Raw genomic sequence first — 21,523 nt, forward strand, 5'->3', positions numbered from 1 at the left:
TTTCGAACACACATATATAGAGATGTAGTTTACTGAATTGATTTATAATATTTCAAAATCGCTTTTTATGTTGAAATAAAAAAAATGTATTTAAGAAAAATTTTGCCATTTATATAATATGCATCTTAATGAGTTGAAACTCATAGAAGCTGCAAGCAAAAATAAATGCAGAAATTTTAGGACTTCTTAAACGGGCAGCTCCCATAAGCGGACACTTTTTTCTGTACCGCAAAAATCTTTAGGGATTTTTTAAAGTTTTCTCTTTTGAGCGAACAACCCTCCCCTAACAAGACGCGGACACTTTTTCCCCCTCACCAAAGATATTTTAGTTCTCTCATAAGCGGACAATTTAAAAACTCTGCCTTGGAGTAATCAAAATCAATAAATTGGTTATGTAATATATGATATTTGATTTTTATTTCATTCAAAAAGCGTGGGAGCAAGTGAGTCTATAGACAGTGAAAAATTGTTAAGGAGAAGCTGACTTTGAGAAAACAAACTTCCCTACTGGCGATTGGACGGTTATACCGCAGAGGATGAACTTCCTCTATCGGTAGTTGATCAGTTCACCAACATAATTAATATAAATAGCTCAGAAAGAAATTCAAGTTGACGTCGAAACTATATTAATTTAGGTAATCAAGTCCTCATAAATGATGAAAAAACAAAAAATATCAATACTGAAGTAGCAACTCTCGCTGGAGATGAACTAGAAAATGAGTTTGATGACCAATTCACTGCTTATAAAAGGTTTATTTAGCAACGAGAAAACTAAACGCTCTTTCTTTATATTACAGCGACCTCAAAGCCGTTGAATTGCTTACTGATCCTCATAAATACCACCAAAGTATTGAAATTAACGGAAAAACTCGCGAAACTTAAATTTCTGACTTTTTTAAATGAATTTGAATACCTGGCAGAACAAAATTGGTTTTTTCCATTTGTCGTTTGTTTACAAATTCTGCTTATTCTGTGAATTATTTGTGTGTATATCTTTTCAGGTTTTGGAAATAAACCTGATTAAATATTTAAAATCAGTCACAAATTATTTTAACTTTTTTACACTTCTCTCATAAGCGGACGCCTCCCATAAGAGGTCAAATTTTTCAATTCAGGTGTCTGCTTAAGAGAGAGTACACTATATATGGTTTTTATTAGATATTCAACAAAAAAAAAACATAATAAAATAATAATCAAAACTGGTTTAAATGCGGATGTGCTATCGCTTATCGCAGGCTATATGCAAAAATTGGCACAAAATTATTCACCCTAACGAATGCCTTCTACAATGGTCATTCTGCGAATTCTGTCTCGGATTCTGCAAACCATTTCGCCGCGTTTTTCTGCGCCAATTTGACCGATTTCCTTGACTGCAATTTAGCGGGCTCTGTTTTCCCTAGTGAATCTGCGCTAAGCTTTAGGTCATTAACCATTTTAACTGGGGATGCCTAGCCGAGCCTATTTCCTTTATTTTCAATTACACTCTGGCCTCAGGTATATTTGTTGACGATTGGATACAAACGTCTATAATCTCAGTCTTAAAAAGTGTTAACAGAAACGATGTCCACAATTATAAGCCGATCTCAAAGGTATTTTCAGTTTCCAAATTATTTGAGATTGCTATAATTGTAAATTGTTCTTTGCCATTAAAAACCTCGTTTCTCCAAGCCAACAAAGGTTCGTCGCCAATCGCTGAACGGTCACAAATCCGGCTATTTTCAGCGATTTCAGCTTTGCTTCTACTGAAATTTACCACTTTTGGTTTTCATTCAACATTCTTGTCCTGGATTAAATCCTACTTAACTGATGCTGGTGCTGCTTTGTAGCTGTTGACGACGTTGTCTCAACACCATTTATCGCGTCCTCGGGTGTCCCCTGAAGCAGCATCCTCGGATGCCTATTTTTTGGTCTTTTCATCAACTATATTTGCTCATGCCCCAAATTTGCTAATTTCTTGCTTTACGCTGATGATCTTAAAATGTTTGCAACCATCACAGATGTACGCGACTCAGCCAAGCCAAGAGTCAATGAAAGGTACCGCAAAAATCACTTGACGCTTAATATCAATAAAGGTTTTTTTATTCATTTTGAATATAATAAATTCGTGAAATTTAATTTTTTCTTGGAGAAAATAGGCAACACCGCAGGGGAAAAAATTATTAAAAACCAAAACCACTTCAAATTTGCATTTTATTATATTAAAATTTAATGTGCTATACAACTAAATAAAGAAATTTTATTTCTAAATTTTGATTAAAAATTTTGAAATTTTGATAAAAATTTGTCGAATTTTCGCAAATTCTGCACAAAGTTTTAAACTTAAAGTAAAATATTGTAGTATTTATAATAGAATGCACTAAATTTTTATAAAAAATAAGTAAATAAATAATCAGAACTTTACAAATAAAAATTAAATTAGATAAATGTTTTTCTTATAGCGTTAATCCTTCAAGCAGAAGCGAATCGCCGTGCGTAATTTTCAGTTATAAATAAATGTACATGCAAACCGATATTTAGCAAATAAGAATAAAATTCGGTCGTAAAAAATAACCATTTAATGAAAAGCAATCCTCGAAGCTGCATGAACGCATGAACAACCGTTGGTATTTGCATTTGTATGTGTGTATGTATGCGCATGTCTACATAAATTTACACATTTGCTCATTTTCCAGTCTGTCAGAATGCTATAAATGTTGCATTCGTCATATTTGTTTCTTCATATTGGCAAATATGCAAAACTACACAAAATACATGCTTATGCATTATGTATATACACGTGTGTGCTCCCTGCTCGTGCAAAAATCAGTCAATGAAAATGATGCTTGTCACATTTTGTGTCGAACAGCAGCGACATTATCGAAAGTTTACAAGTACACACAAACGAAGCACAGGCATGCATTAAACTAGATATAGGTATAAGTAAGTAGAAAACATGCTTGTGTGCGTGTACTTGTGCACCCTGTAGTGAAAAGTTTACTCGTGCCTTTTGGAATCGAAATTCAGTCAGCCAGACTCCAGCAACACCTCAAAGGAGCGCTCTCTCCGAATATGGAGTGAAAAGGGAGACCGCATTGGAGCGCTTAGCGATTACTTTGTTTCTCTCTATTATCTTGTTGATGTTTATTATTTTTTGCTATTCGCTTATCACTACATATTATAAAACAAAGTCGCTTTTTCTGTCCCTATGTCCCCTTATACGCTTAAATCTTTAAAACTACGCAACGGATTTTGATGCGGTTTTTTTTGAAAGATAGATTGATTGAAGAGGAAGGTTTATATCTATATAATGTGAAGAAATATATAAAGGGGGCGTGGCAATCGGTCAAAATGTGGCAAAAAAACATAATTTTTTTGTTTTCACGGCCATAAATCATAAACGAATCAACCAATTAAAATGAAACTTTCTTGAAGTTTAACTTTGAAATATTTACTTTTGTTCTGCATCAAAAAAAATAATTGATTTATTTGTTATTTAACCAAAATTGTTTAAACAAAAGCAGCTCTTTTTCCAAAAAAAGCTGTTTGTGTGTTTGTTCGCTGTCAACCGAATGAAGCAACAGGCGTTAAGCGATAATCTCACCACACCTCATTAATGTTGAATTACATCGTATGGTGACGTATGTATGTATGTATTTACGAATCGCTCGCATTATTTCATTTCGGACGTATGTACATATGTATCTATGTATGTACTGAATTCCATGTAATTATATGTACATACAATTTTACAGCGAAATAAAACGCTATTTTCACGTTCTATATTAGTAAATCGCACATAATTAAAATACAGTTTTTGAATAGTTTTTATTGATTCGGAGCGCGTTTAGTTTGCTATCAATTCCATACAATTACATTTTTTGTCATTTACTTTTTACGACAACTAATAGCTTATTTTCGAAGCGATTTCAACAAATAGCTACAACATTAATCCTTATCCAATTAAATACGTTAAATACATTGTTGTTTTCATATAGATCTATGTATATGGCTCTTTACAGCATATAATTAAAAACAATATTTTTCAAGATATTACATCAGTAATTAGTAATTGAGATCTACCGGAAAAATTGCGTTAGCTGTTGCGTCATCCGGCATTGCCGCTACTCTTTTGGAAAGAGGCCGAACCACACACTCTACAATCAAGCACCCGCTGAAAATCGCCACCGATGATGATAACAGCGTCTGTAGTGTTTCTAGACAGAGCAATACAGGAAAATTGATGCGTGACTGCTCATTAATAGTCTGGGACGAAGCTATCATGTCAAACAAGACGTCTGTGGAAGCACTGGATAGGACAATGCGCGATTTGCGCAACAAAAATTCACCTATGGGTGGATGTACAATTCTGTTCTCAGGAGATTTCAGTCAAATCCTACCAGTTGTGACTCGAGGAACACGTGCTGACGAAATAAATGCCTCGCTAAAAAGATCTCACCTTTGGTCGCATGTCAATAAATTAGATCTTAAAACTAATATGAGGCTTTCGTCATCTTCACGTGAGAACAGGCTATTTCCAGAGATGCTGCTAAAAGTTGGCAATGGAGAATTAACACAAAGTGAGGGAAGGATTAACCTAGAAAACCTTTGTGTTTTGATAGACAACATCCAAGAGTTAGTCAACAATGTCTATCCAGACATTGATAACATAAGGTATAAGACAATATCTTGGTTTAAAGAAAGAGCTATTCTGTCACCAACTAACGAACAAGTAGATAAAGTAAATAACTTGATTATTTCAAAGATTGATGCGCCGACGCAAATATACTACTCGGTCGATACTGTTCTCGATTTGGAAGAAGCTGTTCAGTTTCCTACAGAATTTCTAAATTCGTGGAACCCGTCTGGACTCCCTCCTCACAAAATGGAGCTGAAAATAGGTTGTCCTGTTATTTTATTAAGAAACCTAAGTCCACCTAAACTTTGCAATGGCACGCGTTTGCTGGTAAAATCACTGAAAACTTTCATAATAGAGTGCACAATACTCACAGGATGTGGTACCGGAGAAGATGTATTGATTCCCCGAATCCCTCTGATACCATCGGATCTACCATTTCAATTTAAACGCTTACAATTTCCGGTAAAGACATCTTTTGCAATGACCATTAATAAATCTCAGGGTCAAACCTTCAACGTTGCAGGCTTAGATTTGAGTGTTGACTGTTTTTCACATGGCCAACTGTATGTCGCTCTTTCAAGAGTAATCTCTAGAGAAAACATGTTTGTATTGCCTAATGACAAGAAAGCTATGAACGTTGTATATAAAGACATTCTGTAATATAGTAATTGTTGTAAAAATAAAATAAATACATATGTAAAAATGCAAAAAGTTAATATGCAAAAATGTAGGGTATGAATTTAGATATCCCAAAGATAGCAGGAAATCTTCATGCTATAAAGAAAGGGGAATTGTTTTACTCCAAATTTAACGCGTGCGGGCCACGGGCAGTAATGAATAAGCCAAAACTACTGGATCGATTTTAATCATTTTTTCAGTGAGTGACATAGGGTATATATTTTATACTCGTGCGAAGCTGGGCGGGTTGCTAGTTATATATAAATAAATAGAATAATCCAATACACTTTATATTTATTATCTTCGGATAATTGTTTAATTAAAAAAAAATTGCATATGAATAGAAAATTCTGCACGCAGTCTTTTGCGGGTTATCTGAGATACTTTTCGGGGAAACCGAAATCACTCATTTAAGAAGTCCCATAGGCACATATTTTTCATATGTATACTCGTAAGAATATTAAGAAGACTCTCTTTTCCCAGAGAAACGCTTCTTTGGTACCCGTTTCAAACCCTTTCTAGGAGAGCTAATTATGCACCTTGCAGACTCCGCTTATTGACTGTGTGCTGAATTTTAGACGGCAACGCCCTGAGATGCGCCATTGATTGGCTTTTGTACTTTTACCCCTTGTTGTGAACTAGAAATTTTTCTCACTACTTCAGGTGTTTCCTGCAGGGTACGCTATAAACAATCTTGCATAAGTATGTGCCTTTAAACGAAGCAACCGATCGCCACAACAATTGCTGAAGGCAGTACTGCATCGAAAAGGCATGCATGCAAGCATAGGAACAAGATGTCATACATACACATGTACGTATTTACAATTGCATGCGCTTTCACATAGCAAAGCTCTCACTAGCCGTAGCGGCGAAATTATCTCATTGGAACGGAAATTGTGCAATTAAAACGCGACTTTTAAATTCCTTCATTTTAACGCGCCTTTGGCAAAACAAACTTAGATGCATGTAATACAACTGCAATCAAATTTTGATGCCGTATAGTTATTAAAAAAGATGTATTTTACTATAAAAATAAATAATTTTCAAATACACTTAATAATAGAAATCGCTTAGCACCTTAAAATATACGGACTGCGAGAAAAATATTACACTTCAACAGTTTTGACTTTTTTTCTTGTAAATTCATTATTTTTTTTATAAAAGTATGGCTTTATATAAAACTTTATACAAAAATTGGCCAAACTATTATAAAATCAATTTAAAAAAAAATTTAGTATAACAAAGTCAGGTTTGAAGTCGCTCAAAAATTTCATTGATTTTTGATTATTTTTTCCTTGAAGATCTTACGCATTTTCTGCATATGCGTCATTCACAATCATCACACATTTAAACTGGAAAAAAACGTCATCTAAAAATCTTTTTTTTCAATTCGACAAAGGGCTTAACTTATAGCTCTTAATTAGTCTTATAATTGAAGCGAAAGTATCATATATTTCAAGGTAATTTTTCGTTTTCAAGATAATTATTGTACAAAAAACCAAGGCTTTCGTAAGTGATTTTCGCAGCCAGCAATTGAAAAGCCAATATCGGCGAATCTGAACTAATTTCTTTAGAATTTGTGGCACTTTGATGGTTCTTAAAAATGGTTTTGATTTTACCCAACAATTTTTAAATTATTTTCAAATTTAAATTGGATTTAAATCACTGTCGCACGGGACATGCCGCTCGTGATATTTCTTCCTCACCGCAATATTTATGTTGTTTTTATTGCGCTTTTAAGGGAATTATATAATATATAATCAAGTTTGGTTATGAGTCAAAGGAAGTATTCAGAGTATTTATTGTCACATAACAACAAAAAACTTTGCAAAAATAAATGTAAATCAATTTAAACTACTAATTAATTAATTAAGGTAAATCTTAAATTAAATTTCATTTTTTCCCTCTAAAACATACTAAAACAATGTAATTTTATTCATTTCCACGAAATTTTATTTTTAAATGGAGAAAATAGGCAACACTGTCAGGGGGAAAAAAATACCAAAAATCAATGAAAATTGTAAGCCACTTGAAACTTGTATTTTATTGTACTAAAATTGCACTTTATTATATTAAAAGTTAACTAGGTATAGAAATTTTCATTCTCAGTTCTGATTAAAAATTTTGAAATTTCAATCAAAAATTTTCGAATTTTTACAAATCTTGCACAAAATTTAAAAGTTGGATTAAAATGGCCTTCAATATGGAATTAACTACATTTTTATAAACAAAATTTGGGAAATTAAAAAATATATAAATAAATAGTTAACAATTTTCAACAAAACGAAATAAATTATTTTCTAATAGCCTTCACCCCTGTATGGACAGAGGCAAACCTCCTATTTTGCTATGAAATGTCTTCTTAAAAATGTATTTTAATATACGCCACCCACATTTTACCCCATTTCTTCCAAACACTTTTAATTTTAATAGCTTCGAAAACAGTTTACGTTGGGAATTTGCCTCTTGCCTCCCTTTTTTTTCAGTCCGAACTGCCGGCAATTCTAAAGGCTATAAATTCTTGCACCACGACACCGTCTCATACAAATTATTCTGGACCATCAAGCTGCCATTATTAACACTACTTATAAAAATATCTCCTCGAAGAAAAATAACTTTAATTCACGGATTTTAGCCATTGTTAAAATGCTCTTGTAACACGATGCATTTTCCTGACGAAAAATAATTTTTTCTCTTTTGAACTAATGGAACAACTTAGTACTTTATGAAAAACAGCTCTAAACGCGCTTTGTGCGAAATGTCTCTTGAATGTAGTATTTGTTTCTTGTCACCGAGATATCGCAGGAAATGGTGCCGCATATAAGCGGAGTGAGTCCCGCTTAAAATGGGAGCATCTCAATGCCATCTTGCAAGTATTGACATTGGCCAAAGTTCGTGGAAAATCTATCTTAATCCGCACTGCATAGCTTCAGTGATCGCATAGCATAACTTTTACAGGCAGCACAACCTAACCTAGCCCACAATTATAACTATATGTTTGTATACGTATACATAATACAAGGTGGCACAAAATTAATGACCCATCGGAAGATTTATAATTCATGCAAATGGTGTCGTACGTCAATCATATTTGACACTTGTGAACTAGAAAGCTGCAGTATACAAACAGGGGGTCAAACGCGTAGGAGTCAAAAATATTCATCATTCAAAATCAATTTTTCTTTTTAGTAAAAAAGTTATTTAAAATCGAAATTGTATACATATGCTACTTCCAAAAGCCTGTGAAGCGATCGATACAAACATACATGCAAATTAATTATGGTAACAAAGCATTGAAGAAGCAGATGTCGAGTGCAACATAAATTTGCTATTAGAGTGTCCCGAATTCAATCGATTTCAATTGGCACTCGTTAAAATTACTCAATTGCAAAATAAAATATAAAAAAGCATACTGCACACATACATGTGTATGTACATACATTTTTAGTAAGAAAAATGTTTCCAATTGAATTTTTAAATTGCAAAAAATTAATAATTTAATTTTTTTTTTCTTAATGGAAATTCAATATTGTTATTGATTTCTTTCATTGAGAATATGAAGAATAATTATGAAGGTTTTCTGTAGAGTTTTGCAAAAATCTATATGTGTACATGTGCACTAGGCCGGGTCGATTTGTGGGGAGGCAAAAAAATCGCCCATTGCTCTGTGAAAATCGTATTCTAGGGATCAAAATAAGAAACTTTGCCGAAGGAACCATAGCTCTAAAACGTATTCTGATGTCCCCCAATTTGGGTCGAACTTTTTAGTTTCTTTTCTATAATTCACTTAAATAAATTTTCTCATTTTAAGCTGATGGCCTAGTCGCTAATGCTTTTTAATTCATTGTGATTGTAATTCATTACTTTTCCAATTTTCAAATAAAAAAAAAAAAAAAAAAAAAATTCTCATTTACATATGTTCTGACTAAATAAATTTCTTATGAGAAAAAATAGATATTATTATAAATAAATAATAAATTTTATTATAAATAAATAAAAATAAAGAAAAAACATAGCCATTTAGCTGATTTTTTCATGTAAAGGCCAAAAATGGTGATATTTTGAAATGATTGTATGGGGGATCGGCCGTCCAAAGTTAGTGGGGGTCGGTCATACATTTGGACTCGATTGGAGCACTCTAAATGGGTCAAAGTGGGATTTTTCGTTCGACCCAAATTGGGAGACATCAGAATTCGTTTTAGAGGTATGGTTCCTTCGGCAAAGTTTCTTATTTTGATCCCTAGAATACGATTTTCACAGAGCAATGAGCGTTTTTTAAATCGACCCGCCCTAATGTGCACATATATAAGCGTGGTAAAAGAAGGTGTCACTTAGGTGACCATAAACAATAGTAAAATTTTATTTCACTACCAACTTACTGAAATTAGTTTCAGTCTACGTCTTCTTATGGACTCTGCAATGGATTCTTCGATTTTAATGAGATTTGGTGAAAATGCTCTGCTATAAAGTTTGTTTTGTACTTCCCGATAAAAAATGGGGGAAAAATTTTAGTAATAAAAACAAACAAAGATTTTTGAAAGTCAAATAATTGTCGGCCTAAGAGAAAATAAGGTAATTATTTTTTATAGGATTTTCTTTGCAGTTCCCAATGAAAAATGAAAAAAAAATCTTCTTCTTTCTTAGCATGACAGCCCATGGACTGAATCAGCGTCCAACCAAATAATTGTCGATACGAGTATAAGAAAAAAAGGTAACTGGTTTTTATAAGATTTTCTTTGCACTTCCCGATAAAAAAGTGGAACACATTTTTTTAGGAAATTCGAATTTTTTAGTAAATGTTTGTAAAATTCAAAAACAAATGTTTAATTTTTTAAGCCAAATAATTGGCGGTCCAAGAAAAAATAATTTATTTATTTTTTATAGGTTTTTCTTTGTATTTCCCGATGAAAACTGGAAAAAATATTATTACAAAAAATCTACCGTTTTTTTATAGCATTTTCCTTGTTTTTTATAAGATTTTCTTTGTACTTTCCGATAAAAAAGTGGAAAAAATTTGTTTAGGAAATTTTTAATTTTTAATAAATTTTTGTATAATTAAAAAAAGTTTTTAATTTTTAAGTCAAATAATTGGCGGTCTAAGAAAAAATTATGTAACTATTTTTTATAGGTTTTTCTTTGTAGTTCCCGGTGAAAACTGGCAACAAATTTTTTGTACCTATATTTAAAAAAAAATCTACTGTTTTTTATAGGATTTTCTTCAAAGTTGCCAATGAAAAATTTAAAAAAATTGTTAGCAAATTTATAAACAATGTTTTTTTCTGAATTTTGTAAATCAAAAAATTGTCGGTCTAAGAGAAAACAAGATACCTGTTTTTTACTGTTTTTTCTTTGTACTTCCCGAAGAAAAATTAATAAAACAATGTAGTAATTTTTTAGTATTTTTTTTTTTTAAGTAAATTTTTTTTTTAATTTTTGAATAAATAGAAAAAATTTATAAATTTTTCAAATAAATAGTATATTTTAGTAATTTAAAAAAAGAAAACAATATAACTATTTTTTACAGCTCTTCCCCCCAATGAAAAATGAAAAAAAATGTTTTAATGTTTTTAGTTTTTTTATTTTTGGGTAAAAAATTTATAAGTTTTTTAAATAAATAGTATATTTTAGTTTCTTTTCTTTCAAATATCGGCATTTTATATTTTTTATTTAAATTATAGTACATTTTTTTTTAATTTTGTAAGTCAAATAATTGTCGGTGTTTTATACGAGTTTCTTTGTATTTCCCTATGCAAAATGGCAAGACAAAAATTTAGCAATTTTTTTTTATTGTTTAAAAAAATTGGAAACAATTTTTGGGAATTTTTTTTAAATAAATAGTAAATTTGTTTTAAATATAAAGGGGTTTTCAATTGGCGCGGGTCGGTTTTGGCGCCCTGTGGCAGCCATTTTGTTTTGGTGACATCTGTCAAATCTTTTGTTTATTATTCAGTTATTTATGCCAAATCATCATGGCAAGTTACACGATTGAACAGCACGTTCAAATGATAAAACTTTATTATCAAAATGAGTGTTCATTAACGCAAACGTTGCGCGCATTGCGCCCATTTTTCGGTAGACGTGGTGGCCGTTCCAATTTCTTATGGCCCATATTGAACCATATGAACCTAGACGACATGTAGTTCCAGCAGGACGGCGCTACGTGCCACACAACAAACGCCATTTTATTCCATTTGAACATCTACCCGCTCTTATTGAAAAACCCTTTAAACAATTTTTTTTTAATATTTCAATTTTCTTTTAAAATTTTTAATTATTTTAACATTTTAATTTTTTTCTTTCAAATTTCGACATTTTTGATTTGTTAATTAAAATGATAGCTTTGAAATTTTCCTTTCATATGATACCTAACTTTGGCTTAACGTTGACCTGTTGACCTTGAACGCACTACACCGCCATGGCGAAAACCCAAATTGTGTGTTGTAGGTAGAATTGCATTGATCGGTACGTTGATTTCTTTATGGAGATGTGCAGCGAAATGTTATGCCAAATACTTTGTACTCCACTTTAAGCGGTTATAGGCGGGTTTCATGTGCCATTTTCTATGTTTCATTCTTTCTAAAAACGTTCAGCAAATTTATTACTCGAACATCAGTTGTACGGATCTTTTGAATTCGTGGTCCGCTTCGTCCTAAAATCATTAGCCTTCTAAGAAAATCCAAATCTAAACTTTAAAATATTAAAGTATGTGCCCTTAGTTTCTGCAGCCGTCTGTGCACATTGATTGCAGTGCCAGTGTATGTTCACATGCACGAGTGCATGCGTGGTTATGTGCGAGAAAATCTCTTGTCAATTGGCTTATTCCGTTTGACTTACTCGAGGGCTTAATTATTTTAAATGGAAATGCGTGGCGAGCGCGCGCCACAAACGCACACCAATTTATGTTTTGTATTTTACTTGCTAAGTATGCATACTAGTGTATATATTTAGAGTTTATGGTATTTACTTCATCTCAGATCGAAGATTTGTCTCAACTATTATCCAAATGAATTTATTTAATTAATTCCTTCCTCTTTCACAGGAATCGAACAAAAATTGCAACAACACAGTTTGTGATTGCAGAGGACTGAAGGGGCGCCCTGGTGCTATTGGTCCAAAAGGTTATCCGGGCATTGAGGGTCCACCCGGTGATGTGGGTCCGTTGGGGCCATTTGGACGTCGTGGTGAATTCGGCGATCCTGGCGAGTATGGTGAACAAGGCGAAAAAGGACATCGAGTGAGTAGAACTTAAATAAAAAAATAATTTCTGATCAATTAATGTGCGCACAATTACGTTTTAGGGTGACATAGGAGAGCTGGGGCTATCTGGTCGTCCTGGTCTGACGGTGAGTACCTGTGCACATGTATATAATTAATTTGCATACATACATACACAGATACGCATATAAATTTGTTCTTACAAAAAGTTGCTAAACAAGAAAATTTAGATAATTAATTATAAAATCGAAATTTAACGTAGAAATGCCATAAGATTAAAACCAACCCTTTCGTATATAGGGATTCCCTGGTGAGGATGGACCCAAGGGCATTAGTGGCATTGATGGTTGCGATGGCAAACCCGGTCTGCAGGGTTCACCTGGTTTTCCTGGCGAAAACGGTCGCCGTGGGCCAATGGGCAAGCCTGGCCCAGCAGGTCCCACCGGTGATGCCGGCGAAGGAGGTATCAACTCCAAGGGTACCAAAGGTAATCGTGGTGAACGCGGCCCTGATGGTGTAGACGGCCAACCTGGCTATATTGGCATGAAGGGTTACAAAGGTGATATCGGTTATCCTGGTATTGAAGGCTCAAAAGGTGAAATAGGTATAAAGGGTTATAAGGGAGAAATGGCAGAACCGGCGAATCTCCAGCTTTTTGCACAAGGTGAACAGGGCGAGAAGGGTGAACCTGGCGATGGCGAGGAGAGTGAATGGAATTTTGGCAAAGTCATAAAAGGTTATAAGGGTGACAGTGGTCCAAATGGCTGGCCAGGTACTGTTGGTGCTCCTGGTGAACCTGGCGATGTGGGTCCAACAGGAATGCCTGGCGTTCGTGGTGACGGTGGAGAACCGGGTGAGCGCGGAAAGCCTGGCAAACCTGGTGAGCCTGGTTTCCCTGGTGAAAAAGGTTTTAAAGGTGCACCGGGTTATAATGGTCTAGATGGCCAAGACGGTTTCAAAGGTGAACATGGTGATGATGGATTCGATGGGATTCCCGGTATTCAAGGTCCAACCGGCCCGCCTGGTATTTACGATCCTAATTTGGATAAATCTTTCCCCGGTCCTCAAGGTCCACAAGGTGACATTGGTCCACCGGGTAATCCGGGTTTATCTGGCATACCTGGCGGGCCAGGCCGCCGTGGGCCAATGGGTCCTCCCGGCCCCCCCGGTGACATAGGCTTGGATGGCGCAGCCGGTCGGCGTGGAGATACTATTAAAGGTGATGACGGTGATTATGGCTATTTAGGACCGCCTGGCCCTATGGGGGCTCCAGGCAATCCTGGCCTTGTGGGACGCCCTGGTCAAAGAGGACAACCTGGCTTAAATTTGAGAGGACCTAAAGGATTCGCTGGGCAGGTGGGTCTAGCTGCAAGTGATGGTTATCGCGGAGATCGTGGTGAAGTTGGACTACCTGGTGACAAAGGTGAACCTGGTGATGGTTTAAATATCATTGGGCCACCTGGATCTGACGGCCCACCAGGCATAAGAGGCCAACCTGGTCTGAATGGTACTCCCGGCTGGCCAGGCTTGGTTGGTGACAAGGGTGTGCGTGGTGATGATTGTGGAATATGCCCAGCTGGTCCACGTGGTATGAAAGGCCTTCAGGGTGATGCTGGATATGCTGGCCTTCACGGCTCGCGTGGCTACATCGGTTTGACAGGTGAACGTGGTCCCAAAGGTTGGCCTGGTAATCCCGGCCCGAGAGGCCGAAAAGGAATTCCAGGTCCTCCTGGCGCCAATGGTGATATAGGACCCCCTGGTCCTCCTGGCCGTCCAGGTTACTCTTATAAAATCGGCAACATCCAAAAACCTGAGAGAGGTGACCAAGGCGATGCTGGCGAACGGGGTGAACAAGGCGCTACTGGTGAGCGCGGAGTCAATGGTATACCCGGCCTGAACGGTGCAAAGGGTGAAACTGGCCTGAGAGGAGATTTTGGAGATATTGGTCGTCCTGGTAGAGATGGTTCACCAGGTAGACCTGGTTACGAGGGAAAACCTGGCGCAGATGCTTCAACGCCCAAGCTTTATTTAGTTGGTAATTCTGGAAGAGACGGTCGCTTGTAAGTTGCGTCAGACTAAATACTTGGAAAATCGAAAATGATTAATTTTTTTTTTTTATTCAGTGGTGAACGCGGTGAGGCAGGCAGTGAAGGGCCAAAAGGTGACAAAGGTGAACCGAATCCTGGCCAAATTTATGATAACAAAGGCGAAGTTGGTGATAAAGGATATATTGGCCCCGCTGGGGAAAAAGGTTTTAAGGGCGAAGTTGGTGAAGAAGGCATAATAGGATTACCAGGTGATATTGGCTTACCTGGTCCAACGATTGAAGGTCCTGTAGGTGCTAAAGGATGGCCTGGCTTGACCGGTGATTATGGGCAACACGGTGCTCCTGGAAATGTCGGCCTTGATGGATTACCCGGTCTCGATGGTTTACCTGGTCTAAAAGGACTGCGCGGTGAACCTGGGCGATATGTCTTGCCAGGTGAAATGGGTCCAGGCGGAAACCCAGGCGTTAGGGGTGAAGAAGGTGATATTGGATTCCCTGGTTCCCCTGGACCAGCTGGAAGACCTGGTGTCAAAGGCATTAAAGGTTCGAAAGGTGATGATGGAGCATTTGGGTTGCAAGGTTTGCCTGGTAATAAGGGTCAACGTGGTGATTATGTGGTCGGATATCCTGGCCTTGAGGGAGCTCCTGGCAGAGATGGCAGAACCGCACCGCATGGACGCAAGGGTCACAAAGGTGAGATTGGCATGCCAGGACCGGTAGGAGTGCAGGGTGCCAAGGGAAGCATTGGATTCCCAGGACGACGTGGTCGTATTGGTGACCAAGGTAGGTCTGGTGAACCTGGCCAAACCGGAAGCCCTGGCTGGGTTGGAATTCCTGGCGAACAAGGTGACCGCGGTGATATCGGTTTTGACGGAAGAATTGGAGACATGGGGCCACGTGGCTCTTTTGGAAACATGGGACCAAAAGGTAAAGTTATTTAATACAACAAATGGGATAACATTTAAGATAATAATCTTTATTTTTTAGGCCAGTCTGGTGATTTTGGACCGATTGGTCGTGCTGGAGTATCCGGTATTCCCGGACGTAAAGGTTCGTTGGGTGATCGAGGTTTTCCCGGGCGTCCTGGTGCTAAAGGCAATGCAGCATATAGTGGCATTAAAGGTGAAGTCGGTGAACCAGGTCTGATGGGACCACGAGGTTATGATGGATTACCCGGATTGAAGGGTGAACGGGGTCCTGAGGGCGATACACCAGTAGCTTTAGATGGAGTACCTGGCATAAAAGGAGAAACGGGTATTCCTGGACGTTTTGGCTTGGAAGGCTTAGCAGGTCTCAAAGGCGAACAAGGTGAATACGGTTTAATGGGGCTTGTTGGGGATAAAGGCGATAGAGGAGACGAAGGATTGTTTGGTTACCGTGGTCGTAATGGCTTACCTGGCAGGAAAGGTGCTATTGGACTTATAGGATTAACTGGTGCTGTTGGGGCAAAGGGAGATATTGGTGAAACCGGCTATCCCGGTACTCCCGGTATGATAGGTGATCAAGGTGATGTTGGTCTGGTCGGAGATGCAGGTGCTCAAGGCGAACAGGGTGATATAGGTTATCCAGGTCGACCCGGTATATTGCTACGAGGTTTCGCTCAGAGAGGTGATAAAGGCGAACAAGGTTTCCAAGGCGAACAAGGTCCGATTGGTGAGCAAGGCCCTGACGGCGCACCTGGTTATTTAGGTCTGAAAGGCGAACGCGGCGATATTGGATTCGCTGGTGCACCAGGTACAGATGGATATGCTGGTCTCAAAGGACAAACAGGAGATAAAGGTTATAGGGGTGCCACTGGACCTATTGCTGTATTTATTGAAAATGGCGACGAAGGTGAGCCGGGATATGATGGCTTCCCCGGACGCCCTGGACGTTTGGGTCCTAAGGGAGCCCCTGGTGAACAAGGCGAATATGGAGAAAATGGCTTAATCGGAGTGCCAGGTATTTCTATTGGTGGGCCAAAAGGACAGAGTGGAGATGCAGGCTATCCTGGACCCCCAGGACGCAACGGTTTGTACGGCACAACTGGCCTTAAAGGAGAACGAGGCAATTACGGTTTCCAAGGCGAACGCGGTGAACCTGGTTTTGCTATTCGCGGCAGAATTGGTGACGTTGGTGACATCGGTCTGATGGGAGCGGCAGGTTTTGATGGACTAAAGGGTGAACAAGGTATACAAGGATTTGATGGACGTCCCGGTCCAGCTGGCTTCCGCGGTCTACGTGGACCACAGGGTGATGCCGGTTGGAGTGGCATTGATGGCCTGGAAGGTCTTGAGGGCGCCAAAGGTGAACGTGGTTTTACCTACGATTTTAGTATGGCCCCACCTGGTGATCGTGGTGAGCCAGGCCTTGATGGCTTTAAAGGTGAAATAGGCGACATCGGTGAGATTGGCGAAATTGGAAGTACAGGTTGGCGTGGTCTTAAAGGTTACCAGGGTGAAGAGGGATTCATGGGTGCTGTAGGAGCTGATGGTCCTCAAGGTGAACGAGGTATGCCTGGTCTAGAAGGACTACCTGGTTTGCAAGGAGTACCAGGACCACAGGGTCCAGCTGGTCCACCTGCACCACCACCACCACTGCCAAAGAGTCGCGGATTTGTATTTGTGCGTCATTCACAATCGGTACGCATACCCGAGTGTCCGGCGAACACGAACAAGCTGTGGGAAGGCTTCTCGCTTGCAGGCAACATTGGTAGCAGCATGGCAATTGGACAAGACCTAGGGCAATCCGGTTCCTGCATGATGCGTTTCACGACAATGCCATACATGTTCTGCGACGTGAACAATGTGTGCAATTACGCGCAAAATAATGACGACAGCTTGTGGCTCTCCACGGCTGAACCTATGCCGATGAACATGGCGCCCATACAGTCTTTCGATCTGATGAAGTTCATTTCACGGTAGGTGCAATGAAATAATAGACACCATTTTGTATGACTTCTGTATATCTAATAAACTTTTTTGTTGTTTTTTGTTTTGTAGTTGTGTAGTCTGCGAAACGACCACGCGTATCATTGCGCTACATAGCCAAAGCATGAGTATACCGGACTGTCCGAATGGTTGGGAAGAAATGTGGACCGGTTACAGTTATTTGATGGTAGGCAAATACAAAAATCTGAATCTGTTAATGGGCTTCTCAAAACTTCTGTGTTTTATTCTCCTATGTAGACTACAACTGATAACACAGGTGGTATTGGTCAGAATTTAGTTTCGCCCGGTTCTTGCTTGGAAGACTTCCGCACCAATCCGGTCATTGAGTGTCATGGTCATGGACGCTGCAACTATTATGATCCACTCGCCTCCTTCTGGTTGGCTGTGATTGAAGAATACGAACAATGGGTGCAGCCGAAACAGCAAACATTAAAGGCCGACCAAACCAGCAAAGTCAGCCGGTGAGTATAGCTGAACTGAATTGATTTGTAATAGCCCGTGAAACAATGCGTGATTATTTATTTGTTTCATTTAAAGCTGCACCGTTTGCCGGCGCAAGAACGATTCATATATCCGACGCCTCTCGTCGGTGCAAGTGCAGGCTACTGAGTTCCGTCGCGGTCCTGAGCGTGTTGTGCCCGAACCACGTGTCGTGCCATCGCCAATACGGCGACCCCAACAAACGCCGGCGAGGAACACCTACTATCGCCCGAACTACCGACGTCCCGACCCGCACGGTCGCCCCTACAACTATGCCGGGCAGCAGTATGGCGGCAGTCGCATACGGCGTCCACGTGAAGACACATACGCGCCATAAATTTTGATTCAGCTCCATTTCTGATTCCAAACTCACAAAACAAAATAGGTAGAAGCTTAATATTTTCCTTAAAATAAACAATTAAATTCCTTAAAATAAATTAATTAAAAAACCAAAACAAAAACAATCAAATCACTGAGTATATATGTATGTAAATGATAAAATATATATGTAACACTTACGAATAAATTTTAGGTTATGTGAAAAAATGCCATTTTTGTGCCATTACAAAAATCGAGAAACTTTGTTAATGCCAAGTAAATGTTTTTCTCAATATTTTTTGTTAAACCCCTTTTTTATATCTTAAAATGATGTGACCATGTTGAGAATAAATTTCTACTGCGCCTACACATTTGCATGCAGATGTAGGATCAAAATAAAGCGGCTTACTGTAGCCAGATATTTGTTAAAAGAAGTATGAGAAAAATAAGAAAATAAAATTTGTAAAAAATACGAAAAATATAATTTTCAATTTTATACACCAGATACTGCCCAGCACGCATTAATTGCAAAGTTAATGTAAATGTACTAAAAATACGAGTTTTTTCTAATCTTAGTTGAATTGCGAATAAAACCAAATGCAAACCAATCTAATGTAACTTAACTACTTTATTACAGAAATACGTTAATGTAAATAGTAGTAATGATCAAATAATCTAAAGAATAAAACAAAATATTTTGTGAATCGACGAGTTTTCATAATTCTATTGTCACTGTGAATTAAAGCCCTCGTACATATGTCTGTATGTATGCATTTCAGATACCGCAAATTTCGTCAATCGAAAATAAACTGAAGCCTAAAGCAGCCTCTAATTATATTTTTTTTTTTGTAAAGGGTCTTTCAAAAGTAACAATTGTTACAAATTACCAAGTGTTGGTGTTCATGTATCCAAAAAACTTGCAAAGTAGGGGAAAGAGAGAGAGAGAGCAAAGTGACATTTCATTTTGAGGGGAAGTTCCAAATTTTTACAGGAAAAATTTTTACTTGTAAGAATTTGTGAGCTGACGCCAACAATTTAATCAGCGTAAAACGTACAAATTGTTACCGGTTTTGTATTCATGTCCTTTTTTGGTATTTTCTCTTTGAAAGCAAGCTGAATACTTGCATGATTGCAGAAATTTCATGAATTGGTTCTTTGAACATAATGCTGGCTTTCACACAAAACCATCTTTAGTGATGAAACTCATTTCACACTGAATGGATTTGCCAACAAACAAAATTGCCGCATCTGACGAAAAGAACACCCTCGATTAATTTCAGAAGAAAATTGTATGTATATATAATTGGCGCTTTCAACCTTTGTTGGGTGTTCGGCCGTTATTCCTCACCCTATTTGTGTCGTGCGTCTTGATGTTTTCCCCCAAATGGAAGGGCCTACAGATGGTTTTTTATGAGGAGTTTTTCATGGCAGAAATACACTCGAAGGTTTTACATAGCCTGCCGAGGGGCAATCGCTATTAGAACAAACTTTTTCTGTCATCTGATGTTGGATACTCGGAGTTTCGAGCCTATGCACTACCGAATGGTAGTCACCCATCAACCTTTCAGCAACGGCGGGCACGGAACATTATCCACTAAAATGTACTGTTGGTGTGTTTTTTGGGCTAATGAAATAATTGGCTCGTATATCTTAGAAGACGAAAATGAGAGAGCTTTATCTGTCGATGGACATCGCCATAGACAACTGATTTAAGATTTTTAATGGCCTGAGCTTGAAGACATAAACGATCTTTATTTTCCACAGGATGGAGCCACCAGGCACACAGCACGGGACGCGATCTAAGTTTACCGGTCGATTAATTTCACGTAATGGCGACATAAACTGACCATTTAGATCATGCGATCATGCGTTTTTTGAAAAGTAAAGTCTATGTGAATAAGCTGACAACGATTACAGAACAAAAAACACCACATTCGGATCGAGAGTGCTGGAGTAACATTCCTTGGCCGGACATAAATCTGGGTCGTTCTGGTAAAGTAATATAGAACCGACTATCGTAGGAACGATGGTGGAGGCCGGCTTAAGGCGGTAACAGATATTGAACTCAACAACAGGAGCCAAAACACTCCTTTGTCCAATCGCAGGTGGTGCACATAGCACCACCGAGGACACCTTCACCGCTCTTCCCATCCCCACTGATGTGCGCGTCGGCGAACGCGCATTCCGCAAGGTGCTCACAGCTGCTGCGGCTCGCTTCATCCCAGCTGGATGTTATAAGGACATCCGTCCTCACTTCCCAGCAGAAGCAGCCAGTTTAGCAAACGAGCGTGACCACCTACGCCAGGCCGATCCCGGGGATCCCCGCATAAGGGATCTCAATTTGGAGATCCGGCAACTGGTAAATCAACATAAGCGGACTAAATGGGTTGAGCACTTGAAGACTTGTAACCTCACCTCCGGAGTGAGTAAGCTCTGGTCCACCGTTAGGTCCCTGTCGAACCCGACGAAACACAACGACAAGGTGGCTATCACCTTGAACGGTTGTACTTCGTCGGACCCGAAGAGATGCGCGAGCTATTTTAGCCGGCTGTTTACACTGCATCCTCCGGGCGACAGAACCAAACGTCGTGTTACCAGAAGGCTGCACAAACTGACGAACGACAGTGCGCCACTTACTTTCTCCGGTGATGAGGTTCAGGGGGCCATCAACAAGTCGAAATCATCGAAAGCCATTGGCCCTGACGGACTTAACGCGCTGATGCTGAAGCATCTGGGACCCCTGGGAGTAGGATACCTCACAAGGGTCTTCAATTTGTCTCTGGCCACTCTCATCATCCCTGACAAGTGGAAAGCAGGGAGAGTGGTCCCACTATTGAAACCTGGGAAACCCGCCAACCAAGGGGAGTCTTATCGGCCGATAACTCTCCTTTCCCCAGTAGTGAAGACACTTGAAGCCCTCCTACTCCCACTCTTCACGACCCACCTGGCCCCAGCCCCACATCAGCACGGATTCCGACGAGTGCACAGCACCACCACGGCACTCACCGCCATAAACGCCCAGATAAATCGCGGGCTTAACCAAAACCGCCCCTGCGAGAGGACTGTCCTAGTAGCGTTGGACCTAAAGAAGGCTTTCGATACAGTCAGCCATTCCACGCTACTAGATGATATTTATCAGTCGACACTCCCGCCAGGGCTGAAGAGGTGGTCCGCGAACTACCTGAGCGGTCGACACTCGTCAGTGATTTTTCGGGATCAAATGTCAAAGCAGAGGAAGAT

General features: G+C 38.8%; 1 protein-coding gene across 2 annotated transcripts in view; it reads left to right on the forward strand.

Annotated features, from left to right (window-relative positions):
• Positions 1 to 18,987, forward strand: part of LOC128865404 (collagen alpha-5(IV) chain) — a 72,811-nt gene extending 53,824 nt beyond the window's left edge. For both annotated transcript variants that reach the window (XM_054105749.1, XM_054105750.1), the window contains 8 exons: positions 12,333 to 12,527; positions 12,592 to 12,636; positions 12,809 to 14,568; positions 14,632 to 15,482; positions 15,543 to 17,454; positions 17,537 to 17,651; positions 17,723 to 17,946; positions 18,023 to 18,987. In XM_054105749.1, coding sequence (XP_053961724.1) covers positions 12,333 to 12,527; positions 12,592 to 12,636; positions 12,809 to 14,568; positions 14,632 to 15,482; positions 15,543 to 17,454; positions 17,537 to 17,651; positions 17,723 to 17,946; positions 18,023 to 18,302 — 5,382 coding nt within the window. In that variant the 3' untranslated portion in view covers positions 18,303 to 18,987. The remainder of the gene's footprint in view (positions 1 to 12,332; positions 12,528 to 12,591; positions 12,637 to 12,808; positions 14,569 to 14,631; positions 15,483 to 15,542; positions 17,455 to 17,536; positions 17,652 to 17,722; positions 17,947 to 18,022) is intronic.
• Positions 18,988 to 21,523: the final 2,536 nt, after the last annotated feature.

The sequence above is a fragment of the Anastrepha ludens genome, chromosome 5, assembly GCF_028408465.1.
Source record: "Anastrepha ludens isolate Willacy chromosome 5, idAnaLude1.1, whole genome shotgun sequence".
Taxonomy (NCBI): domain Eukaryota; kingdom Metazoa; phylum Arthropoda; class Insecta; order Diptera; family Tephritidae; genus Anastrepha; species Anastrepha ludens.